Here is a 27,636-nt window from a genome sequence, read left to right on the forward strand (position 1 = left end):
GCGGATGTATGCGCCGTACCCACACCTGTGTATGTACGGAGCGTACCCCCACCCCACCCGTGTATGTACGGAGCGTACCCCCACCCCACCCGTGTATGTACGGAGTGTACCCCCACCCGTGTATGTACGGAGCGTACCCCCACCCGTGTATGTACGGAGCGTACCCCCACCCATGTATGTACGGTGCGTACCCCCACCCCACCCGTGTATGTACGGTGGTACCCCTACCCCACCCGTGTATGTATGGAGCGTACCCCCACCCGTGTATGTACGGTGCGGACCCCCAGCGCATAGCGCTGGGGGTCCGCACCGTACATACACGGGTGGGGGTACGCTCCGTACATACACGGGTGAGGTGGGGGTATGCTCCGTACATACACGTGTGGGGGTACGCTCCATACATACATGTGTGGGGGTACGGTCCGTACATACACGGGTGGGGGTACGCTCCGTACATACTTGGGTGGGGGTACGGCGCGTCCATCCGTGGGGGGGCTGGGTGTACGGCGCGTACATCCGCGGGGGGGCAGGGGGTACGGCGCGTACATCTGCGGGGGGGCTGGTGGGTGTTCAGCGCATATGCGGGCACATGTCTCCATGGTTGCTATTGAAGTTCGCTCCGTACGGTGTTTTTTCCATACGGTTGTACAATCGGACGCACGGGACGGATCGTAGTTGCGCACTCGGACTTCAGTTTTCCGAATCGTACGTAAAATCGTCCGGGGACGTGTCGGACACTTTTCCCAACCCGAGGACATGTCGGGGAATTTTCCTAATGCGATTCGTATGTATTTTTTCCCATACGAATCGGACTTGCCAGTTTGTACGGTACTTGTACGATTCGTACGGAAAAAAATCCGGATACGATTCGTACGGGGAAAATCTTTCCAGGATCGGAATCGGCACCTAAATGTATATCATGTAACTGAAAAACACGCAGCCGTCGCACACCGTGAGTGGATCCTTCACGATGTTTCTAAAATGGCAGCTAGAATCCGTGCACCCACCGTGATGTGTACGCTTTGGGTGCGCGACTCTTGGGAAACATTTTTTCAAAAGAAAATAATATAAATATATTAAAATAAAAAAATTAAACAAAAAAATTAAACAATATTTCAGTTTTCATTTTTGTAATTTTTTTTGCAATTTTCAGAAAAATATATAATGTTATTTAATGAATAAAATATTTATAAATAAACAGTTAAAAAACTGTAGAAAATCAGTACAAAAAATAGGTGTTACTACTATTACACTTAAAAATTTGCATTTAAAAAACCTTCGAAATTCACTGAAAAAAACGTAGGTTTCAGGGATGTCACAGTTAGCTGGATAATTCACTCGTACAATACCATAGAAATTCCTTCGTTATAGTTAGTTCTGGTAACTATAACTCGCACCCGCAATGCACTGCTGATGATGTCACATATTACATCATTCATGACGTGGTCAGTGACATCACTGATGACATCTCAAATTACATCACTGATGACATCAGTGATGTCATTTTAGATGTCATCAGTGATGTCACTGACCATGTCATGAATGATGTAATATGTGACATCATCAGCAATGCATTGCGGGCGCGCGATTTATAGATAGCAGAACGAACTATAACGGAGGAATTTCTATGGTTTTGTACGAGTGAAATGTCCAGCTAACTATAACACCCCTGAAACCTATGTTTTTTTCTGTGAATTTCTAAGGTTTTTTAAATGCTCATTTCTAACTATAACGTCTCTAAAACCTATGGTTTTTTCAGTGAATATATATATATATATATATATATATATTGCACGTGCGCTGGGATAATTCACTGCTTATGTCTTTGATGAGCATACCCCTGGAAGATAACTAGGATTACAGGTAAGTAACTTATCCGTATATAGCACTTCCACCCCTGACGAGGCATGAAAGAGCTTTCCTCTGAGTAGCACGCTACTCCAGAACCGAAAAAGGATTAGTGATGCGTTACTACAATGGAAATATATGTTAATTCGAGCAATGATCATGTGAGTCTGTCAGTTGTACTGAATGGGAAAATGGAGTGATAGAAGAGAGAAGAGTCTAGAATGTGTTATTTAGGAGATCATAGTAGTAAGATGAGGTTTGAGATGAGTCACAGGAAATATTTAAGAGGGACAAGTCTCTAGAAGGAGATTTACTCAGAAGTGCATTGTAAATGGGAATAACACAAACGTTTCTTACCCCAATTGGCATCACTTAGCCCTTAAAATAATGTTCCCAACATACGACAGTACCTTTGGCTCCCTAACATTAAGGTAATACACAACAATGTAGCTGTCAAACACCAACCAGCACAGAATACAACTGACAACAGATTATATGGAGATCTATGACAGGGAGCATAGGAGAAGAGTCATTGGACCGAAATAATTTGAATGTCGATTCCATCCTGTTTTGTTTTCATGTGCAGCAAACGCGACATTTGAAAGTTAATAAACACAACCGTACAAAACGCACTACACACAATATCACAAATGTACAGGACACTTGAAACAGCCAAACACACTCTTCTAGATTACAGAACACATTTTGTATTCTGTCACTTCAACACTTAAAATGTTTGAGTCAGTACATTTTCAAAACAATCGACCGTAACCTTGCAACTGAAAAAAAGAGAAATTCACGCTGAGCCTATATATTGTAGTTTGGCTTTTTTTTTAATTTCAAACTAAATTTTTAAAAAACACCTATATGTCTTGCACTTAAGAAAATTAATGAAACCCATAGCACGCGTGGCCAAAGTACATACTGGCTGTGTTATTCTTCAAAATAGAATGGAACAATGCGGTGTCAAAGCAGAGATCCAAAACTTCGGAGTGGCCAAATCGGCTTACATGCATTGGGGGCAAGAAAGTGGTGTTTCAGCTCCTTAAGTGCTATTATTAAAATAAAATACTAAAGGGTACTTCGATGGGTGCAATTTTTGCACCCAATCTAGCCATACTATATATGGACCATCTTGAAACGTCGGTTATTCTCACACCTTACAACCCTTTCAATGCAGGCATTACCCTCTGGAAGCATTACATAGACGAAATTTTCCTTATTTGGTGTAATGACGAAAATAGTCTCAATCATTTTCTACATTGGCTCAACAATAATTCCCATGGGTTGACTTTCACTCTCACACACAGTAAACCATCGCTTCCCTTTCTGGACCTCACAGTCCATCACCTTAACAATGAGGTGCTTACCAGTCTCTACAGGAAACCTACCGAACGCAATACATTGCTCAAGTACAATAGTAATCACCCCGAGCCTTGCGTGATTCACTTCCATATTCCCAGTTTTTGCGGATTCGAAGGAATTGTTATCGTAGGGAGGATTACTTCCGTGAAGCAGGTACCCTATCCTCCAAACTCCACAATCGAGCATATCCCAAAAGGCTCGTACGAAACGCACTTAAAAAGAGCTTGGTATTGTCCCAGAGAAGCTCTCCTTACTCCCAAACCTAAGACTGATACTGACCGCATGGTGTGCGTAACAACATTTTCCCCTGTGTCTAAGAGTGTGCGCAAATCTGTTCTAAAACACTGGTCTGTCTTGAATGCAGGCACGCTCAGCATTGACCGTCCTCTCTTTGCATTCCGCAAAAGCCACAACATAAAAGACCATCTAGTGAGAGCAGCACTCCCTATTTCAAAACCCCCTGCTACTCTGACTGAATTGTGGGGCCTTGACCCCATTCTCGAACATGTCAAGTGTGGTATCTGTAGTGTGTGTGATTTCACTATTGAGGGCAAAGAGTTTGTATTTAATAATCTCAAAATTACATCAAAATGCCTTACCAACTGTAACTCCTGCAATGTGATTTATGTGATTCAATGTCCTTGCCCCAAAATATACATCGGGCAAACTACACAGAAGGCTCGTTTAAGGATTAGCCAACATCGCAGCAGGATTCGTTGCCAAATTACCAACGCTCCTTTGGTTGAACATTTTCTCAATGCCGGGCATAACGCGGATGATCTCAAATGGATTATAATCAGTCAGATCAAACCACCCCCAAGAGGTGGAGACATTGGCACCCTCTTGAATAAAGAAGAGTTGAAATGGATTTTGCGCAGTCAAAGCATAAAAAATGGATTAAACCGGAATGAGGACTGGACATCACTGTTATGACTTCTATTCCAGGCTTTATGCAACTGTTTCTGTCTATGTTTCCAACCAATCAATAACTGTTAACATGTATTTCTACCAATTCGGTACTGGAACTACCCATGGTTGTAACTATGATTGGTTGCTGCTACTATGACTATAGATCTTCCTGTAAAAGTGGTTTTTACTGGTTCTTGCTGTTCTACTATCTTTTATTGTTTTTTATTGGTTTCCAACTTAACTGTCATTCCTTGATTGCTGTATAAACCTTCAAAACTGCCCTAGATGTACTTTTAAATTTCCCCGTAAGTCTCTCTTCTGTTTTTTCCTTTGCCTTAGTGCACCACTTAATTACGATCTGTCTTTCTCTTCTAAGGTTCCTATCTGAGACCCCTTTTGCTATCAGTCCTTGGGCTCTTCAACCATCTCACATGCACGAGTACGTCCCACCTAATCAGTATGCCCTTTCATACCTCGATTGCACTCACTCAAGATGGCCCCCTCGGGCTGCGCGCTAGTGAAACCCTGGTTACGCGTCATTAGTCTCGCGAGATCTTAATATTAACGTCAATACACGTCCGCCTCTACCAAGGCCGTTGCTGTATTGAGAGTCATTGAGCTCCTTCGTGTTATGGGTTATCAACCTTATCCTGGGCTAATTCCGCCCTGAAGGTAAGCAGTTGCTACATCCCGTTTCCTGCTTCCCTTTCCTTGACCTGACCAACCCTTATTGCTTAACACCCCTCTAGTTTCAGGTTGATTCTAAGACCTTCGGTGTGGAGCCGCACTGCCCACAAGTTGTGGATCCTGCACGACCTATTAGCCGAGGTGTACCTGACCTTGCACCTGCCCTGCTTGCCCATCGGTCCGTGACCTTGCACCTGATTGAAGGTATGCCCCAATTCCGCACGCGCTTCTAATTTTCCCGACCCCTTACACTTCTTACCTCATTACCCCGTTATTCTCCATAATAGGTTATCAGTGGGCCTTAATAATTGTGACTCCCTTCCGCGACCTCAATTGGACCCTCGTGGTTTCTTCCCTTGCCGCATTCTATTAAACGGCTGGAGGCCCTATTATAGGTATGGTTTTAAACCTATACGCACGCCTCTTCCCCCGTTGAATTCTGTTCCCACTCTTTGTCACGCATAACCTTCTCTTGCATGCTCCGGCGTTCCCTTATCCCTACTGTGGTTACTACCACGTACCACTTCAACCTTATCTGGTCCAAGGTATGTGTTGAAATTGCCTTCCCTGCAGTATTGGCGCATAATCCAAATAGTTTTATTACAATTTAATTCATTTGTCCATTGATGCACCTTCCCTTGGGTAATTCTGACTTCCCCGCTGTTTTGGAGCGTAATCTGAATTGATGTATTTGGTTTATGTAATTCCTTTAACTCACCAATGCAACTTCCCCGCAGTTTTGGTGCGTAATCTGAACTGTTGTATTTGGTTTATGTAATTCTTTTAACTCACCAATGCAACTTCCCTTGTTTGCATCATGGGTTTTCCTCGCAATATTCGGTCACTGTCCCCTTCCTAGTTAGTCATGTAAATTGATCTATGGGCACGTCTGAATTGTTTCTTCAACGGTCAAATTCCATTGATAACCGGCTATATTGATCTATTGGCTGAGCTTAAGTGCCTTCACGGATAATTCGAATACCCACCACTAGTCATTCACATGATCCTTTTCCCTTCACCTTAATAGGCATTTCCTAGTTAGTCACGTAAATTGATCTATGGGCACGTCTGAATTGGTTTCACAACGGTCGAATTCCATTTGATAATCGGCTATATTGATCTATTGGTTAAGCTGAAGTGCCTTCATGGGTAATTCGATTCCCCATCACTAGTCATTCACATGATCCTTTTCCCTCACCTTAATAGGCACTATAATATTTCGTCACTGAGCGTGAATTATAAGCGTTTTGGTCATATTGAGCCTACTCTAATTTTCTATTTTTTCTCTCTTTCTTCCTTTATTCATTGTTACCTTTTTGTTCCATTATATGTAAACACTTAGGCAATATTGTCAGTCCTGATGATGATCCCTCTATCTTTGTAAATGGGATCGAAACGTCGTCGACCTTTGTTCAACTACGTGCATACTTACAAAAATTGTTCATATTAAGTGGCACTGTTGGTTTCACTATCATGCTTGTTTTATGCTCAATTATTATTACCAGCGTTTTTGTTTTGGTTTGCCTAAAATGTTTGTGTTTTAGTTGTCCTAATGTTACCCATTTCCTCACCTCTATGTTCGTTGGTTCAGTTTGTACCCCACTTGGTTCAATATTTTGGTTTGCTAAATTTTGATTAAATCGGATTATTCCCTATCCGGCTGGATAGTTGAAATACATTTTTGATTGCTTTCTATATATATCTAACTTGCATTTTTGTTACAAGGACCACTGTCCATGAAAATAATTGATACCCAAGGTCCTTGTGCACTTATTTGGGTTCCCTTGTCCTTTGTTAAAATTATTAAAATAAAATACAGCATTTTGTATTCATAGCTATTCCAACTATGAAGATTTGTGTAAAGTGAAAGAAAAAGGGGCGGCAAGGTTTCTGGATTTGAACTGTTACATTTTCTAGGAAGTTAAAAACACTATTTCGTATTATCTCACCACACAAGGTTAGAATGAGCACTGCCATCAGGGCTAGGGGGAGGGGTGTCGTTTTGAGAGGTGGCCTTAGGGCATGTTGTTGCTGACTTAAGGTAAATACACAGGCAGCTGAGCTGCTGTCCCTTGTACGTACACAGACAGGCTCATCTGTGAAAATCCAGCGTGAAGAGAAAATCCCTATACTGATACTGTTTCTTTAAAAGCAAACAAGCAGCAACTACCATGCTCCAATCTTCAGCACCCTGCATTATACAGGTCTCCCAGATAAAGGTTTATCCACTAGTTTAAAGCTACCTGGTAAGTGACTTTGTCCTCAGGTTCTGGTGCACTGTATGGAATGGATAGCCCCCCCCTGCATCTGATGGAATATAAAAGGAGCAAACACAAACACCCTCCCTGACAGCCCCCTCGACCTTCAGTAACCAATCAGGACCTGCTGACACCCTACGTGACAGGTAACGGACATGATGAGTCCAGCCTTGTTACGGTACTTACGCGCCCTCAAGGAGTTCTTTAACTCGCTCCGAGGGTGGCGGAAGGAGTGTAAACTGCAAAAATAAAGCACTTAGAGAGCCTGTTTGCTTGAAATTCAGTTATCAGCTAGCCAGGAGTGCTTGTGTTGACTGAATCAGTAAGAGTAAGAGGCTGAGTAGCACAGACAACGTGGGAACGGTACAGCTGCCTAGCCTTGTGCATGTACTTTTGAAAAATTTAGTTCACCACCACTGCCTCCTGAAAGAAATGTACAGCCCTGGCCCGACAAAAAAGTGCCCATGCTAAGTACCAGAAACCACCTGCACAAATTAAGCACTGCTCTAGACCCTCTCAGAGATAATGGAAGCAGGTCAACACCTCTCGTTATCCCACTCACATGAATCCACAATAAGAAAAAGAGTATTGAATAAAGCTTACAATATTTATTGAAAGAATCAAGTTCTGTTGAAAAAACCATGTGCCGCAACTAACAAACACGTGTAGGTTAAAAATATGCAAAACATGATTATAAAACCATACACAATATAAAGCCCTGTGATGTATGCTGACAGTCCTGCCTAAACCTGCTCCTGCTTCTGGGGATAATATTATTATTATATATCTCAAATGTTCGAATTGGTCAAACAGCAATTAGGCCTGGGCAGTAAATTCCGTTCCGTTCGCGAAATTTGCGAAATTTGGGTAATTTCGCGTTCCGCGGAGAACGCGAAATTGCCCAAAAATCTGCGTTCCGCAACTTCGCGATATGTTTTGCTTGTTCGCGTTCTCAATATGCGTGTTCGCGAGATATTTCACCACGAGCACGCAAACAGCGATCGCGAACAGGAAAAAAGTATCGCGAACAAGCAATTCCGTTTGTTCGCGGAATTTCTGCATGTTCACGGAGATTTTTTACCGTTTCGCGGAGATTTGCGTAACGCGATTACGCAAATTCCGCCCACCCCTAACAGCAATCAGTCGTTGGTCCAAACCACTCTGAACTTGATGGCTGTCCACCCTCATGCGATGATCTTGCCGCTGTCTTCTCGGAGAAATCAAGACTCATCTCTGCTGACCTCGCCTCTAAGAAGGCTCTATTGCCTCCCTCAGGGGCTGCCTCGCCCGTGACCCCTTTGATAAGGACAAACTGACCACCAAGAACTCTATGAACAAGGCGTCGTGGGGTACCTTTACCCCTTTTAGTGAAAATGAAATCTGCACGATTCTTCAGAATATCAACCCCTCCAACTACTTCAGTGACCCGTTGCCCCCGGCTATCTTCAAAGAAATCAAGAATGCACTCATCCCCACCTGGACAAGGATAGTAAATGCTTCTATCTCACAAGGCACGATCCCCAGTTGCCTAAAAGCTGCTCAGGTTACACCTATTCTAAAAAAAAATAATGCTGACAAAGCTGATCTCAATAATTTCTGCCCCATTTCCAACATCCCCACCCTAGCGAAACTTCTAGAAAAATGTGTTCAATCTCAACTTTGTGATCACATTGAGAACTATCAACTTCTAGACAAACATTAATCTGGTTTCAGGAAGGGACACAGCACTCTCACCCATGTTATGGATGACATTTTAAAAATACTTGACAAAAACTAATCCTGCCTCTTGATTCTCCTTGACCTTTCCTCCGCCTTTGATACGGTTAATAATGACAACCTTCTATCCATTCTGCAATATAGAATGGGTTTTGCTGATCAGGTGTTACAATGGTTCTCGTCTTTCCTTCATGACAGATCACAAAGAGTCAAGGCAAACCACTCCCTCTCACAGCCCTCTCCTGTACTCATGGGGGTCCCTCAAGGGTCCGCCCTATCTCCCATCCTATTCAACCTTTTCCTGGAACCTCTCGCTAACTCATTAAACTCCATGAACATTCTCTTCCACATGTATACGGACGACAAGCAACTCTATTTGAAAATATCATCCTTGGATAACATCATTTCCCTCAACGCTATTCTAACATCTACTCAAAACTGGTTAACAGAGAACCATCTCCTGATTAACACTTCCAAAACAGAATTCCTGCTCATCTCCCCCCCTGAACCACATCCCCAAGATAGACCTATGGCTGAGTCTCCTCACTGCTTTCATTTGCACTCCTCCTATCATAGACTCAGCCAAATCCCTCGGACTCACCATGGACAAGCACCTGAATATGAAAAATCATATCAGCAATGTATGTAAGGGAGCAAACTATTTGTTGGGGTCACTCAGAAATATCAAACCTTTCCTTCCATTAAAGGACTTCAAGCAGGTAGTCCAAGCGCTTGTCTTGCCGAGGCTTGACTACGACAGTGCTACCCTCTGTGGCCTTCCCAAATATGCCCTGGCACCACTAAGGTCAACTCTGAACGCAGCAGCTAGACTGGTTACAGGCACCAAAAGATGCGATCAGATATCCCCAGTACTAAAATCTCTCAATTGGCTGCCCTATGAAGCCCGAATTCAGTTAAAGATTGCTGTTCTGGCTCACAAAGCCCTTCACTTCAATACTCCCAGAGACCTTGCGCAAAAACTTGAACTATCCTGTGGTTCTAGAGCCTCAAGAAGTGCCACTACCTTCCTTCTGAAACCACTTATCCTGAACAAAAAAATAACTTGTCACCGAGCCTTCTCTGGTGCTGCACCAAAGATTTGGAACTCTCTTCCACAGGAAGTACGCAGAATCTCTTCAACAAAGGCTTTCAAATTGGAAGCTAAACAATTCCTTATGAACAAATTCTTACCCTAAGAGGGATACGTTCTCCTGCTCGGATGTTGATACTGTTTTTTTTTTATGTTATTCCTCCCATTCATATTGTAAAGCGCTCTGTTATCCTTCGGGATCTTGTTCGCGCTATATAAAACTTTATGAATAAATAAAATTAAAATAAATAAATCTTTACGTATTGCTGGCAAACCCTGTACCTTTGGACTGTAGATAGTTGTTCTACATCTCAGCTGAGGGAGGTCTCCTTTCAGAACCTCTGCTCGCTGTCTCTGCCCATCATGCAGTGTGCTTTCGGAACAGCCTGAGCTGTATATATAACAACAAATGTACAAGCAAAGACAGCAGCTGGATTTCTGTATTGTATCTAGGTACTAGTGACCGACCACAAAGAAAAACAAGGGACGGTGTTTTTCGACCTTGCATACATGGTGTTCAGCAAAAGCAAAAAAGTATGGGTAGTCTATTACTAAAATAAATGTACCACAAAAGCCAGTGTAATATTTGGTAACATGCAAAAGCAGCAAGCGGCCTACCAATGGGTATGGCTAAGCTAACATAAGGAAAATGGCAATTGGCTCCATAGGAAACCCATGGCAGAGTGAGTCAAAACTTTGTGACAATACCGGATTTCATCGGAAGACACTTCATATGGTCTCCAATCTCCAGTGTAGGCAAAGTATCCCTCCGCACTGTTGGCATGTGTTTCCAGAGGGATGCGCCCACAAACTCTTCTGGGAACCTGTGCATATTAAGGGTCACCTCATAGGCAGTAAACCACTTGTCTACATCATCCCCTACCACATAGATGGGCAGCATATCTATAGGTATGTGAACTGTCTTGTCCACCTCAGACAATGATTTCTCGACTGCTTGCTAAGCCCTTATTTCCACTCTCTCAGGCACAATTTATGTGCATAAAGCAATTTATTTTCCTCCATGCCCAGCTCTTTCTCCATCCTGAACTTGGCCATCTGCAGCTGAAACTCTCTCTCTGCCTTCCTGTCCACCAGCTCCTCTGGGGACAGGCCATGTGAAGATACACTGCTTTCCACTCTGGCAAGGCGATCCAACTCAGGAGATTAGTTCTCCCCTTCCTACATCTCAGGGCTGGTACACAGGCCCTGCTCATCCATATCATACTTCTCATTGCCATCCTCTGTTGCTGTCAGCAACTGTTGTACCACCATCCAGACCCTCATAGCTTTCAGAAGCTCCAATTTCTTCTTGCCCTTCTTGATTTGCAGGCCCCTTTCTAAAGCTATCTGAGCTTAACCACAGTGTAACTTTCTTGGTTGAAGCTCGACTTACATTTCTGCTGGTATGGTCACCGACAGTAAGGTAGCAATGAGAGTAGATTTGGAAAAAGCAAACGAGCCCATCAAGGAAATAAAAAAAATTACATTGAATTCAAATTATATACCTGGGATTTTAGTGCAACACAAAATCTCGGTATGGCACTGCACAAACACAAGTCCACATTTCGCAGCTGAACACCATTGTTGGAAACTGGGGGACAGCTTGAGAAGGAGGAAACCCTAGTCAAGCAGCAGAAAATATTTTGTAAAGGTGCAGGTACAAGCAAACCACAAATTCACCTGTGCTTAACCCTCTGGCAGCTGGGCACAAAGTCAGGCTTAACTTAGGGGCAATGTGTAAAGTATATATGCAGTACTTCAAGTAGTACTTCAAATAGTAATAAGTGAAAACACAACACAAGAAAATTCCCAGACTAATGAAGAATAGCAGTACATTTAAAAAAAATCATTTGAGACCAAATCCAATCAGTAGAACTATGTGCAATTTAAAATGTGTATGTAGAAATAGTGCCCAGAAGCACAAAGGACCAACTGTGGTAATCCAGCTGTGCCCGACTGGGACAAAGTCACAAGCTCAGGCTGAGCGCCATAAAGCGCGGGCCAGATACAGGGACCCAGTTAGGCCGGCTGAACAAGAGTACTTAAATCCTCATTGCGGAGTGTTGCGAAGTCCCACGTCGAGGATGTGTCACTAGCTGAGACTATGCAAGGTCCTGGTGTGGAAATGCATTGCGCAGCTACAGTTCTGGGAAGCTGTAAGGCATGGATGTGAGATCCTGTGTCATTGTTGAAGTTGATGTCAATGAGGGGCTTGCAATGCAAAGTCTTGCATCGTACACCGGCTGGTTCTGAAGCAGTTACAAGCCTTGCAATGCAGAGTGATGTGTCGTTCCCAAGTTTGCCATCAATGAGGGGCTTGCGAGGAGAAGGTCTGCGTTGAGGATGCGTTGCACAGCGACAGTTCTGATGAGGCTGCTGGCTGCAATGCAAGTTTCTGCATCTGAGATGCGTCGCACAGTGGTTCTGATGCAGCGATTTGTGAGGCGACATTTCGTGCTGCATCAGTTGTGCTGGGACCACACCTGGTCTGGTAGAGTGACTTCAGGTCTACTTCCAAGGGTCCAGGACTGGGCACTACTAGAGGAAGCACACTCACAGTAGACTGTGTCCCGGTGCTGGGTTTAACATGGCTGAAGCTTGTTCTATCCCTGAAGCTTCTGATCACGAGCCCAGCCAACTGGCCCTTCAAGTCACTCTGATGGTCCTGGGCTCCAGAGGCATGTCCGGTCCTTCATTCAGGTGGCAGGGAAACAGAAAAACAGTCCTTCTGGCAGAGCAGCTCAGCAGTCCTTCTGAGTCTTTGACAGGTCCACTGAGGAGCTGGTACTGAGGGTCCAATATTTAAACTTGGCGCCCACTTTAAAGTAGGAGAAGGTTCTGGATGCTACAGAGCTGTTTGGAATTTCCTGCCTCAGACTGTCTGAGGTCACAATAGACTCACAATCCAACTTAACCATTAAAGAGGGCTGTAAATTCCAATTCTTTAGACACTAAACTCTTCCTACTCCCAATTGAAAGGTCTCACATTAATTAAATGTAATAAGTTAACCCAATCCTATGGGAGAGGTAGGGCTTGCAGAAGTGAACAATTAATTTAAGGCTTTTTCTCTACCAGGACATGTAAAAGTTCAAATTACATGTCTAGCTTTTTAAATACACTGCACCCTGTTCTATGGACTGTTTAGGGCCTACCCTAGCGGTGGTTGTTATGTATTAAAAAGGAGGGGTTAGGCCTAGCAAAAGATTTCCTTAACCAGTGCAAAATGACAGGTTTAAACTGCACCCAAAGGCTGCAATGTCAGGCCTGAGACATGTTTAAGAGGTTACTTGAGTTGATGGCACAATCAGTGCTGCAGGTCCATTTACAGAATTTAATTTACCAGGCCTTGGGTACATATTGTACCACTTTACCAGGGAGTTACAAGTAAAGTAAATGTGGCAATTAGGTGTAAGCCAATTTCATCATGTTTAAAGGGGAGAGCACAAACACTTTAGCAATGGTTAGCAAAGATGCACAGAGTCCTAAGGCCAACAAAACAAGATCATCAATAATGGAGGTGGAAGACAACATGTTTCGTGGAAGATCTGTCTAAGGCTATCAGGTCTAACAGTAATACTATCTTACAGCTCAGCAAAGAAATTTGATAGTTCACTGAAAAAAATGAAGGCTAAAGGGACATTATAAGTAGGTGAAAAAGGCAGTCAAAACGTACTGTTTAAAATGAACAAAAACATTGAAATTAACCAACTATAGTTATCTCAACAAACTATAATTTGTGTCCTAAAGTAGCCATAACTCAGGCTTTCACCATGAACTGCTGATTACCTCACATATTACATCACTCATGACATCTTCTATGAGTTCATTCATATCATCACTGCAACATCTGAAATTACGTAATTGATGACAACGCTGTACATGGCAAGGGCCCCAAGTTATAGTTACTGTGCATATATATATACAGTACATATTGGCCAGGTCTTACGCCCTTAATACATTTATCAGTTGTTTAATTCTAGGTAGTACTGTGATCCTACTCTTGAAAGGTACACATACATGCACTTGATTTTATCGTGAAAGATGATCAACATACCCTGTAGGTAGGTGGAATCTGACTGCATGGTTGCCCCCACTTTTTTCCTGGTGTTTTGATGGTTTTTGACTTAGTTTGGCTGGGAACCTGCTATTCAGGTCCCCAGCCTATCTTCTTTCTCTCTAAATTGATTGCATGTACTTTAGGTACACCACAGATTGTATCCTGAGGTACCCTTGTGAGTCCCTAGTTTATGGTACACTATGTACCCAGGACATAGGTACCCCAGAGGCCTACCAGGGGCTGAAGCATGTATTATGCCACCCCTGGAAAGACACCCAAAATGACACCACAGGTCTGCTACCGCAGCCTAGGTAAGGTGGTGCATGCACCCCTTACTGTAATATAGGTTACCTATATCACTATATATACACACACATATAAACCTATAAGTCACTCCTATGGCAGGCCTTATCAATCCTGACGGCAGAGTGCTTGGTTCTTATGTGAGAGGGTGCCCCTGCATGAGCAGAGCCCCTCTGCAGCATTCAGGGACCATTCTCTGATGCTGTTTGTAGTGCAGCCTGACCATATACTCTTAAGTGCATTATAACCTCGCGGTAAATGCTAACTTTGGGATGGCTGCACAGAAACATGTTGTGTTTGGTGTCAAACACTTTGGAATTCTACCCCCCCTGCCAGTTCTGGCAGGGGGGGTAGAATTCCACCCTTCTAGAGGGAGAGACATGTCCCCAATGGTATACCCGGTAGAAACTTAAAAGAGCCCTGGCATCACAAAATGGATGCTGCAGCCACAGACATGGATCTGGCCTCCTCCTGCTGACCGAAACTCCGGCAGGGGAGGCCTGGAAAATAGGTTTCCTGTCACAGGGAGGTGTAACCACCAAACTGGACAAAGGACATGAGTGTAGCTAACCCCCTTCCCAAACCCTCCCATAGGAGCTTATTACTGTGATATTTGAAGTGTAACTTATGTGTTTTGACCTATAGCCTCATAAAGAGTCTAGGAGGGTGTGTTTAGAAATAAATACATATATTTGATATATATACCTTGTGTGGTTATCTTTCACTTAGGCACTCAAGAGATTATAGACTGGTAAAACAAGCTGATTTACATTCCTTCAAAACTTAGCATGAAGGCTACTCTCCATAGCTACCACTAAGATAGCTTTCAATAAAGGTTGTCTTTAACCTATAACCAACAAGGGGTTGTTTGGACTGGTACAGGGTGCCCACTATAGCTAGTGGACAGCATATACCAGGCCAACTTCTCACATACCCCATTCCACTTAAGGAATCACATTTAAAACATCCTAGCATTTGGTTCCTTTTTTTATTTTGTTATTATTCATTATCTTACTTTTCCAAATTATTCTCAGAGATGAACTCTGTTTTGTTGTCAGACATAATCCTAATGCTGCTGCACAGACACTGTACTGCCTGGCTGCCTAATTACATAATATTGCTTGACGTTGAACTAGCGTACATACTGTTAACACTGAGGATGCATTTGGCACATTGGGGCATATGAGCAAGTAAGGGTGATAATTATCACCCGTGCTAAGTGTCGGGAGTTTGTTATCGCCTCTTTTCCCCTATAATTTTCGGCTTCTTACTGACGTATTATCAACACATCTGTAGAGGCGATGGTGTCAGGGAAAGGGCGCGATAACTCCCGCTAAGAGGCGATATGTATTTAGGCGATACTTTGCCATCGGCAGACATCGGCAGACATCAAAGTGATAATGAGTATGCTACATTATTATTATCGGGGAAAGAAGGTGATAACAAAACTCCCGATACTTGGCACGGGCGATAATTATCGCCATTACTTGCTAATATGCCCCAAACTCTCTGAAGTCTGTGGGTCTTCTGATGGAGATCTGGCTTTAGTCAGGTTTTTAGCAGGTGTTAAAAACCTGCGTACATCGGGGGTTAGCGCAATTTTTTTTATTGCGGGTCATCTTTGATAATACAGCGAAGTACTGTTAGCGATTTAAACCGTGAAATTTAGGTAAGTAACGCCTACCTTGCATGTCAATCGTGATACATATCGCTGGCATGCAAGGCGATGAAAAAATTGGGAGCTAACGCCGGAAAGCTTGCGCTAACGCATGTTAGCGCAGGCTTGCTAATAGGGCGATAGACATATCGCCGCTTTATCGCCAAAAAGTGCCGCTAAAGCAGCGATAATGCCCTTGATAATATGCCCCATTATGTGATTTACTCCACTTATGTGGGTCCCATGCCTGCCATGCCACTGGGTTCAGGCTATCCTGGCTGATGAGGGGAGATACCCCAAGACTGGCTCTAGGATGCTTGTTTTCAGTCCAGGGAGGACCTGGCCTGGCCATTCAGGCTTGACCGTTCTCACGGGGAGCAGGGTGAAGAAGGATTTGCAAATGGCTGGGTCCAAACTGGAATGGCAAGATGAGCAAAAAACTATTGATTTAGGCCCAGATTTCTGTACTGTGGGTGAATGTTTGTCATTGTTCAGTATTTCGTCCATCAAGTGTTCTTGATCTTCCTAAAAGTGGCATTTCTAAAACAGTATTGTTAACTCCAACTTCACCAGTAAGGAAGATTTATCAATGCCATTCTAAAGATATACAACATAAATAACTGTTCCTTTCTAATCAGTAATTACAACTTAAAAGTGCATTATGGAATTTCTAATGTCATCCAATGAGGGGTGCAGACCTCACAGAAGTGAAAAACGAATTTAGCTGTTTGTCACTACCAGGACATGCATAACATAAAAATACATGGCCTACCTTTTACTTATACAGCACCCTGCTCTTAAGGCTACCTAGGGCCTACCTTAGGGGCGACTTATGTGTAATAAAAGGGGAGTTGAAGCTGTCAAGTAGTTTTAAATGACAAGTCGAAGTGCCAGTAAACTGCACACACAGGCCCAGCAATGCCAGGCCTGAGATTCTTTTGAAAGGCTACTTATATGGGTGGCACAATATGTGCTGCAGGCCCAGTAGTAGAATTTATTTTACAGGCGCTGTTAATATGGTATACCACTTTGCAAGGGGCCTACAGGTAAACTAAAGAGGTCAATTAATCCCACATTTTTTTTGTAAAGTGCAAACCTAGCCCCCAAGGGTATACAGGCGCTTAGGGGCCGCAGTTGAGATTTAGTGAGCTACTGATCACAGTCACATGATGCTGAGCTGCCGTCCGCACCGGGGATCAAACTGTGAGCCCTGTGCTCCATAGTCAACCGCTCTAGCATCTGCGCCACATCTCTCCACCCGTCAACTGTGTTTTCACCAGTGTTACCATGTTTAGGGGAGAAGCACATGCACTTTAGCACTGGTTAGCTCAGAGTGCTAAGGCCAACAAAGAGAATCAGCAAAAAGAGGAGGTAAGCAGGTGAAATGTCTGGGGAAAGACCACCCTAGGGATGACAGGTCTAACAGTTGGTCTCAAGCTTCTCAACTGCTGAGCATCCTTGAGATAAGGTGGTGAGGAATGATATCCAGTATCTGCCTATGTCAAGTAGAAGGCTTGGTGAAATCACTAAACTGATTTTTGGAGTCCAGAATATTGTATTTAATACAAGTAAAAAACGGAAATTGGGGGTCAAAATGACTATGTTGCTAAATAATGTCAGGTTGATGCTTGAAGAAAAACTTTATAACTTTCAAAAAATAAAAATCTAGTATTTGAAAGCAAGGTTAAAGCATTTTATGAAATATCAAGCTAGCAGTAAAAGAGAAATATTTGTATTTATGAGAACGCAAACACTGTTACTTAAGGGCAAAAATATATATATATTTTCTTTTACCAAAGAGAAAGAGGATACCTGAGAATATAGTTACAAAAATGAAAAACGTCAACATACTGGCAAAATGGGTGCGTAGTCAAAAGATGACAAGCTTTTGTTTCAGTATGCGGTGCATTGGCAAAAGTAATTAAAACTGATGTTTGTGTAACAATGCACGGTGAACTTAGACCACTTTTGAAGTCAGCTCTTTGATGCCAAATGGCACTTGTTGCTATGCTTTTTATTTATTATTATTATTATTATTATTATTATTATACGGAGGCAACCCATCAGCTGTATTGATATACTTTTTTCCTGAAACTATCATAAGTATTAGTGACTGGGGCCTCAGAATTATCTGTGGGATATATCATCTGTTTGAACTGGTAAAGTCTCTAATCTGAAAGGTAAGCTCTGCTTTATATAGCATGGTGTATCTATTTAACCCATGGCTCTGGTGCCTAAGGTTAGAGATTGTGAGAACTGTTTAACGTTTCTTGCTTCTATTCTCCCCCTTCCAAATAGATTTTCTGCTTAAAAGGGAAAGATGATAGCTCGAAGCAACTTAAAAAGAATATTTGAACTGCCTAGCAATCCTGTGTCTTTTATTTATACTCAAACCTTTAATGTTTTAATGATATTGAGCACAAAATCCACGGTGAATCCATGAAACAGGCAAAGGGAAGATTGGGCTACTTTGGCATAAGGTGAAAGTACTGGAATATTTCATAAATGCCCTTGGAAACCTGTAAATCATATGACATTAGGCCAGCATATTTGACAATTATGCTGCAAGATAAATGATTTGGCCCAATGTTCCAAGTTTTGACTGGGAAAAGGATTCATAATCATGTTGCAGTGGACTAGGCTGGCAGTTTTGTCTTACTTTAGGCATTTATGGGTATGGATTTATGCACCCCCACTTACAAAATGTTGCCTAAAGCCCCTGCAAACGTCACTGTGACATTTCTGAGATGGCTTTATGTAGTCCTTGCAGGAAAGATGATCATTTTTAGATGAAAGATTTATAGGTGCTGCCATAAAAAATAACAATACATTTTGCACTGACTGCAAACACTATTGCACATCATAATGATATTTATGGTACAGAACTGCTCCAGCCAATTCCCTAAGTCTTACTAGGCAGCAGTAGGTTATGCAACATAATTTGAAACAACTATGGTATTGCTGAAAATTCTGAGTCTTTGCAACCTATGATAATAGACTCCGGGCGATGTATGCTCACATTTGTGTGAACGCTTAACTTGCTATCCTTCTACTATTTAAACACAGCTGTAAATCATAGAATTTTTAAGAAGATGGTGAAAGGGCTTTTTTACATTGCTGCACAGACATGCTGCAAACGAACAAACCTGTTTCTCCAGTACGACATCGGAAGTGGACTCAAGGGCCTGTACTTCATTTACAGCATCCACAAATTGTTGGTTAGTGTAGGAAGAGAACTCGCTGAATAATCCCACTTCAACAAATTCAGTATAGTAGCCACTGTACTGCTGGACATATATTTCTATATAGTACCTGAAAAACAGAATTGCGTTACTTTAGCTGTGCTCAGTGTTTGCGCATATTGCATGTACTTACATAGCACATGACTGCTGCTGGTGGGACGCTTGGCATTCTAGGCTGCCTTGGAAATGAGTGTGAAGAAAGCCTGTCACCCCTGAGTTGCAACTGCAGTGGGTGTGATTGCTTATTCACTCCATGCAGTATGATGGCTGGTATGAACAGATTTGCTACCATTTGCGCCAATATTACCACAGCCACCACCATACTATTAAGATCATTACCACCATTCATACTCATTTTCCACGACCATTATTAGCATCACCACAAACATTATGAATGCCATCACCACAACAACCATCACTAGTACAACCATTGGCAGCACTATTACCACCACCACATTACTATAACTACCATTATCAATATGAACATTACCACCACTATTATCAACACTATTACCACTTGCACCCTCACATTATAATCACCAACAGTATGACCAACACAACCGCCATTTCTACACATAACTATTGCCTTCAGCATTACCACCAGTACCAATTATATTACCATTGCAACCTTTGCCAGCATAGCCATTACCGCCAGCACCACCATTGTTGACCTAGCCATCATCACTACTGCCAACGTTATCACTACTAAAACCATTACTACTACTAATGACACCACTACCACCATTACTACCATTAACATCACCATTACCACCACTGTCTCCACCACCACCATTACCATCACCAGAACTATTAACACTTTCACCTTGACCACCATCATTAATATAAACATCATGATCCGTACCATCACCATTACCATCAACATGCATTACCTTTACCCCCTTAACAATATCATCACCTTTACCGTTACCAACATTACAATTACTATGACCACCATCACTACCATCACCATTACCACTTCAACTACCAAAGCCAACATGTCTGGATTCAATGAGCTAATGCATGTAAATACAAACATAAATAAATGTGGTTTGCATTTATTGGAGCACTAAAGCCAGACCTACTGGATTTGTCACTGCTTGTTTAATAGTTGACTTGATGGGGTGAACTGTAATTAAAGCCATGACATTTCTTGGAAGGTTACATGGGGATTTATATTGTTCGCTTTGTAGCCTCATCACTTTAGTGTCTCCCTACTCTTGTTGTATCTGTGCCTTTCCAACCCCCAACATTCCACCACACTATCCTCATCAAATCTCCCTTTGCAGATGTTGACTATATGAATTTCCCAATGCTTGAAGAATTGCTGCACAGGCATTGACGAAGCCAAACAATTTCAAAGTGGTTGTCATACAGGCATGTATGGGCATTTATGGCAGCCATATTGTAATGAAACTTCAAAAAACATAAGAATCTCTAATGCAATACATATGAATGACAGCCATCTTGCAATGGAGTACCTGATGCTTTTCTGAAACTCTATTACAAGCTGGCCACAGAACTCGTGGGCATGCACACGTGTCACCTTGTAATGCGATCAATCACCTTCTAATGAACCTTGAGTTTATTAGAAACTCCATTGCAAATAACTTCCTTCCATGTGCATAAATGTAGGGCACCATCTCTGAGTTAAAAAAATAACATTGGCATACCAATAGGTTGATGCCCAATATCAAAGGCAGGACCTCTTAACTTTGCCAATGCTTGTTTCATTTTGGCAGTAGTATTAAAATGCAACTGCTTATAGCTGGAAAGTCTCCAGTGAAAGAAATTGGATTTTCTGGATTAGATTTGAATACCATATTTCTATACTGTGAAAACCTATTCCTTTTTTGATACAGAATATACGTAGCACTAGCATTTAGATATTCCATTGGCCTCCTGTTTCATATATGTGTGTTGTGGGTGAATAGATAACATTACCTTCTCCTGCTCCAAATTAGCAGTAAGCTATGTTTAATATGATATATGCAGGTATAAAAAAAAATCAGTAGAGAGGAAAACGTTGTCTTTATAATAAGGAAAACATTAACAAACCACAAAAATCAGCAATCCATTTTTATGCAAGATGTGGCATGAATTATTTTGTTGTGTCAGCATTGGATCTCTAAACTGTTTTTTCACTATTCTGACATCAGAGCAGTGAAAGAAATGGCTTTGCGGATGCGGGTTCACTACCTCTCCCACATCTCCAGAATACCAAGAGAGTGATGGAATGATGTTTAACAGTTTACGGCCCTGTTCACCTTCATCTGCCTCCCTGGTGTTTCTGCTGTCACATCAATGTGGGTGGTACTCTTGTACCTAAGCTGTCAATTGAAGGTCCCTGCAGACAGATGGCTGACAGGAAATCTTACACTGTGTTGACATTGACATGGGGTCAAGGAGTGAAGTAATATATCTTGAAATATTAGCAGAGGTTGGGGGGTACGAGCTAAAGTGGCTGGTGGTGGTGGTGGAAGAAAGCAGGAAAAAAGGTATTGCAAATAGTGGGCTGGGCTGGAGAGGGTATCAAGATTGGTGAGGGAGGGAGCTAGAAAAGTTACATTTTGTTGGAGTTTATGGGAGAGGGAATGGTATTTCAGAGGGTTTGGGGGATGGGAAGTATGAAACCAGGACCCCCATTTCCCTATGTATCATATAGGGATATGGGGGATTGAGGGACGAGGGAGATGGGGCTGAGGGAAAAGGGAGTAAGTGTCTTGCTTGAACCTTATTTGAGGTGTCCCAGGGGAGCCATTTCCCTATATAATAAAATTGAGCAGACGAAAAATACCTCTGAATGGGTAGCAGACCAAAACCACCACTCAGTAAGATGCTCTTGCTGATTCCTGGGATGCCATTACACCTCAAGGAAGGACATTATGCACTTCTCTAGTGCCAGAAGATTGTGTTTCTAAGATTCTTGGTAGTAAGTAAACTTGTATTGTGTCTGTCCTCCCTTTTAAAAAGAGGGGAGGGCCATCCATGTCTCAGCTTCTCATAGAGAAGCTCAGAGTCTGGCAAATAATTGTCCTCTTGTAAAGCATCTTGGTTTGCAATGGTATTGATTTCAAGTACTTAATGCATGGCATACATAGTAGGAAGACTCCCTTAATTTCTAACTGCTTGAGTGCTATCTTCATGCCTACCCAATTGCAACCACTATGACTTGCCAGTATTTAATGTACAGCCAGAGATTACCTTAGGTTTCTCAAAATCTGTGTAGTCTTAGAAATGGAGACCGCCACCTACAATAGTACATTGCCTACAAACATTGAAATTCTATTATCTATGCCCACTACCTCTACCTCCTATAGAATCTTGTTGGTGCAGGTATGCTTGGCTACTGGCTCAAATATATAGCAATAACGGTTATTCTAACTTAACTGATTTTAACTTCACTCCCTAGGTCTTTCTTCAACAAGTTGGGGATGTGTGTAATTTGTACAAAAAGTGTGTAAAACTGAGGAGAATCCCATCTTGAGCACCAGATCACTGATGTATGGCAATTCAACAGGTTCAAATGCTAATCCCTCGTCGAGGGCCATCACTGCAACGTCCCCAATGTTTTCCCTATATTTGGGCCTGTGCTGTTAGAAGGAGCCTAACATGATCCTATTGTTCTGCATCTAAAACAATGGAACGTTCTTCTAACCTATTTGCTATTAAATTAGTTAGTTTCGTATATTCACTTCAATATTTCTTTATTTAGGTTGATAACCATAAAAGAACAGACACAAGTATATACAAATCAAGTTAAAACAGTTAAAAAGTAAAAAAGGATGAAACAGTTAATTTGAGAAGTTACTTTAGATTAAAAAAAATAATGAGAAAGTCAATCACATTTCCAGTCCTTGACTTTGTATGTTGAGAAAGTTCATCCTTGCCCATCACATGGAGTTTAAAAAGCATGAGACCGCATAGACAATATGGGGATCAGTGTTGAATTTTAGAAGTCTAAGGGGCATATCAGCAAGGGCCAGCGATAATTATCTCTTAGCGCTCTTAGCGTGAGGATAATTATCGCTGGCCAACTCTGAATTTTATCGCAGAGATAGCATGCTATCAGCAACGCTTATCTCCAAAGCGATAAAATTCAGAGCGCAAGCTGCCAATTGTGAAATTATCGCTGGAAATACAGCGATAATCCCACAAGGTTTGGCGATAGCTTGCTGATAGTGGTAGACATACTTAGCCATGATATCCACCTTACATAGGATATCATGGCTAAGTCAGAAAAATACCAGACGTAAAAAAGCAGCGTTAACGGCGGTTAGCGCTCCTTTTTTTGTCTCTAACAGGGTTAGCGATATCCTTGATAATAGGATAAATGTCGCTTAGCGACATTTCTCCTATTATTTTACTCTGGAACGCCCCCTTTGCATCTCATCAGAGATGCAAGGGGAAGCATAGAGTAAAAGGGTGCTAACATGCAAATTTGCGTGTTAGCACCCTGTTGCTGATAGGGCGCTAGTTTTAACTCTGCTTTTTTGGCTTTTAAAGCCAAAAAAGCAGAGATAAAGCCCTTGTTGCTATGCCCCTAAATGCTTCCATACAATGAGTTTTGCCTAGATTTTTACATAAGTGTACCAGTCATCTCTGTCTTCTTGAATGATAACCCAGGCAAAAAAAAAAGACATGGGGCTCGGTCTCATCGCACATATTGCAAGCTGGGCACCCCACTGGATTACCACTAGACCATTTGCAGGTGAGTGCATGCAAGGGGAGACAACCATGCCAAAACTGCACATAGAGTTTCCTGCCTAATGCCGGACGAATTTTGTCGAGGCATGGCTCCAACTTGTATGTGTCCTTTACGTCCAGAAAATGTAACGTAAGAGAGCCATGAGCAGATTCAGCATGGATTTTTGCGTTTTTTCCACCCCAGTAACTGGATCTTAGATGTTTGTGTGAGGTTCTCCGACATGCTGTGTCAGGGTTATCCCATTGATCTTTTCGTCCTATTGTACAGAGGCCTTACCTAATGTATATGAGCCATGGCAGCTTTCCTGAACGGGGGAGTCTCAGAATTTCTAAGAGCTCTGATCTGTACTCTGCCAGTTCCGGTGTCACCCAGAGGTGCCGCCAAAAGAGTAGTGGCCTGCAGCCAATTTCCTCAGCAATGGATCTCACCCCTAGATCCAATACACAGTGGAATCAGAAGGGAATTTATCGGTAATCCGAGTAGTTGTGTAAGAAATTTATTCTCGGTATTAACCAAGGGCCTAAGGTTAGAGTGCCCCCAAAGTTCAGCTCCATATAGGGCAGCACTCCTAACCCTGGTTTTGTAGATCTCCATAACCGGGCTAACTGGTTTATGAAATGACTTTCTAAAAAACCTAACCATGCCCCCTGTAGTCTTTGTCTGTAGGAGATATGACTTGTTTATTTGCGCCCCCCAGGTCATGTTTTCAGGAGTGTCAAACCCAAGCTATCGAATAAAGATACCCGCTCCTGGGAAATGCCGTTCATGCGCGGATTGGAACGTGTTGATTTACTGGGGTTGAAGACCATACATTTTGTTTTTTGAATGTTGATCTTCAATCTACTGGACCTGCAGAACACACAGAACTCATCTATGATTCTCTGAATACCCATTGCAGACTTAGAGAGGAGTAGGGTATCGTCTGCAAACATCATGGCCAGAATTTGCTTTTGCGCTATTTTGGAAGCACCTGTATCCTTGCAGGCTCTCATGGTCTCTTTTGCCGATGTTGGGGGCTTAGGTGTTTTCCCAACAGTACAGGTACATGAGTTGGAGATTTGGTCCAAACGGGCAGATATAAGGGCAAGTTCCTCTCTTAAGATGACTCGAATTTGACCACGTAGTGATTCCAGCATTAGAGCAACCCATGCAGGTGGTATCAAATCTGCATGCTGAATTAGCCCCCCAGGCACAATTTGATCTGACCCATCTTCCCAAATATGCCGGAGTTCCATCATTGGTCTTCTTCCGTTTGACCCCAGCCTTTATTGTCTTAGTGGGCTGCTTTGGCTTAACTATGCCCTTGGTGGTTCCCCTCCTTCTCATAACCACTTTGGGAATTGTGCCAGTGTCCACCCCTGGTGTCGAAGTCAGTTTTGTGGTTTCGGGTTATCGTTCTAGACCATTTTGCATGGTGGGGGAGACCATGATCGTACTGATTTGGGGGAGATCCGGGGTCAGAGACAGTCTGCGTTCTGTAAGCTATGATATTTTTTTAAACTATCTGGAATGTGCTCCATTCAACAGGGCAATCACTTTAGGACCATTCTAGGTCACATTTTGAGAAATGTACCTCTGTGGTTTCCAGTAACTCAGGTGGTGCTATTGCCAGCTGCAGTGTTTGTAACCACTTCCCAGCTTCATTTAACATAGAATCTTCTACTTCTGGATTAAATTTCTCTTCATAAAATGTTCCAAAGCAGCTGCAATTGATCTGGGTTATATTTGTGAGAGATGCTTGTTGGTCTGTCTGTATGACCTTGGAGGCTTGTTTGCTTTAGTTGCACTGCCAATAATGTAGCTGATCTGTTACTTTGTTTACAGTACCTTTGCTCAACATACTAGAAGTTTCTTACCATCTGTTGTGTTCAATGTCTTCCTGCCTTTTTTATTTCCTCCCATACCTCCCTGGCTTTGGAGTATTTAAACTGCAGCTTGAGTTGTCTATTTTATCTAATTTCCTTTTCCATTTTTGCAATTTATTTGTAAGATGCCTCCATAATAAGGTCAATATTTTAGCAGTGTATTGGCAATGTCACAAATAAAGGGTATAGATTCTTCTCCCTTTGAGCCTGTGAGTTAACTGGGGATCATTTATCACTGTGTTATTGGATGTCCAGACAAAATCTTTGTTGGGGGTGTTGTTCCCTAAGAGTAGGAGCAGAGGCATGGCAGTCCATTATCCTTGATGTCTGGATGAGTATAGTGCCCATTTTACTCCATAGGTTGTGTAGAGCATAGAATAGTGAGTAATCTGGTATTTCTGGGTAGCACATCCGCCATGCATCTAATAACCCAACTTTATGCATGATTAAAGGGATTGTGTATGAGGCGGCTTTCCTAGTGAAAAACTTTCATCATCAGTCCGGTTTTTTTCAGATTTATCTCAATGGAGCAATCACTACTCTACATTACCCCATATGTTGGATAAGAAGCTCGGATATTGGCTATTGTTTTGAAGAACAGTGCTCCTTTTTTTGTGGGCGCACTTGTTTAAAATCATGAGATTCCTTCCACTAATCTGTGCTAAAAGTACTATCTTATGTCTTGTACTGTCTTGTAGCTAATGAATGACTCTTTGTTCTGTAAACATTGGTACCATCTAGGACATTGTAGGCACTGCTTCTGAGTTGTGGCATTTACCTTTTTTTGTTAGATGTGTCACCTTTAATAGCATCAAATGGCAGATCACTTTTTATCAAAGCAGCCAAAGTTCTTGTCCGTTTCAGACCACTATTTAGACTCCTGCTGTTTGACACTAAAGTCCTAAACTCAAGCATTCTCTAAAGATGGCAGCCTGAATGTTCACACAAAGACTTTACAACTCTTGGTTATATAGAAACGATGAAACAGAGAGGAGGAAACATATAGTGCTTCATATGATGTCTTATGTAATGTCACCGATATCATGGAAAGCGTCATGTGTTTCAGGTAATGAGAGGGGCAGTGGAATATTGAGGGTTGAGAAACAACTTAAAATGCACATTTTTATGGTTTGTAGGTTTTTGAAAACTTAGGGTCTGATTGAGACTTTAGCTGACAGGTTACTCAGTCACAAATGTGGCAGATATCCCGTCCACTGTATTACAAGTGCCAAAGGCTATAATGCACTTGTAATATGGCGGGGGATATCTATCACGTTTGTGTTGCAGTAACCTGTATGCCAAATTCTATACCATCCCCTTAATGTATAGTCTATTGAAAATGTTAATTCTGTTGTAAGGTTTCTGCATTAATTATGGGTGTTCACTATTTAATTCTTCTGACATATGTCACCAAAATTCATTTATTTAAAATTTAAGAAATTGTGAAATTTCAAATAATTTTCTCAATTTCCCAAGTTACAATCTCCCTCTTTTCAGTCATTTTTCCAACATATTTGTTGATTTGGAGGTTTTAGTGCAGAAAATAATTTTAGGGATATAAATCAACCAAAAACTCAATTTATAGTGAGGAAAAGAAATCTCAAAAGAGACATTTCACATAGCTTTTCAACAAAATAATTTTCTGTGAAAGAATTATAAAGTTACGTTTCAGTTTCTTTTTATGTAACAACTCCTCAATTAAAAACAATACCTTTGCTAATTAAATTTCAGGATATTAATGCTAACAATGTTGTACAGAAATGATCAATTGCAATTTCATAAATTTGTGGTGTCATCGACTTTTCTATGCAACGTAACTCTCAACCAAAGCTTTTGTAATGATTTCAAACATACACTATACAGTCCTTTTTTGTGCTTTAAATATTCAGACTTAACAAGGTAAAATCCAACATGCATGCATTTATAATTTAGA

General features: G+C 42.0%; 1 protein-coding gene across 2 annotated transcripts in view; it reads right to left on the reverse strand.

Moving 5' to 3' along the window:
* The window catches only part of LOC146830894 (fibrocystin-L-like), a 1,907,335-nt gene that overhangs the window by 1,391,661 nt on the left and 488,038 nt on the right, over positions 1-27,636 (reverse strand). For both annotated transcript variants that reach the window (XM_085605084.1, XM_085605082.1), the window contains exon 16: positions 19,038-19,203. In XM_085605084.1, coding sequence (XP_085461210.1) covers positions 19,038-19,203 — 166 coding nt within the window. The remainder of the gene's footprint in view (positions 1-19,037; positions 19,204-27,636) is intronic.

The sequence above is a fragment of the Triturus cristatus genome, chromosome 5_1 (assembly GCF_964204655.1).
Source record: "Triturus cristatus chromosome 5_1, aTriCri1.1, whole genome shotgun sequence".
Classification (NCBI taxonomy): Eukaryota; Metazoa; Chordata; class Amphibia; order Caudata; family Salamandridae; genus Triturus; species Triturus cristatus.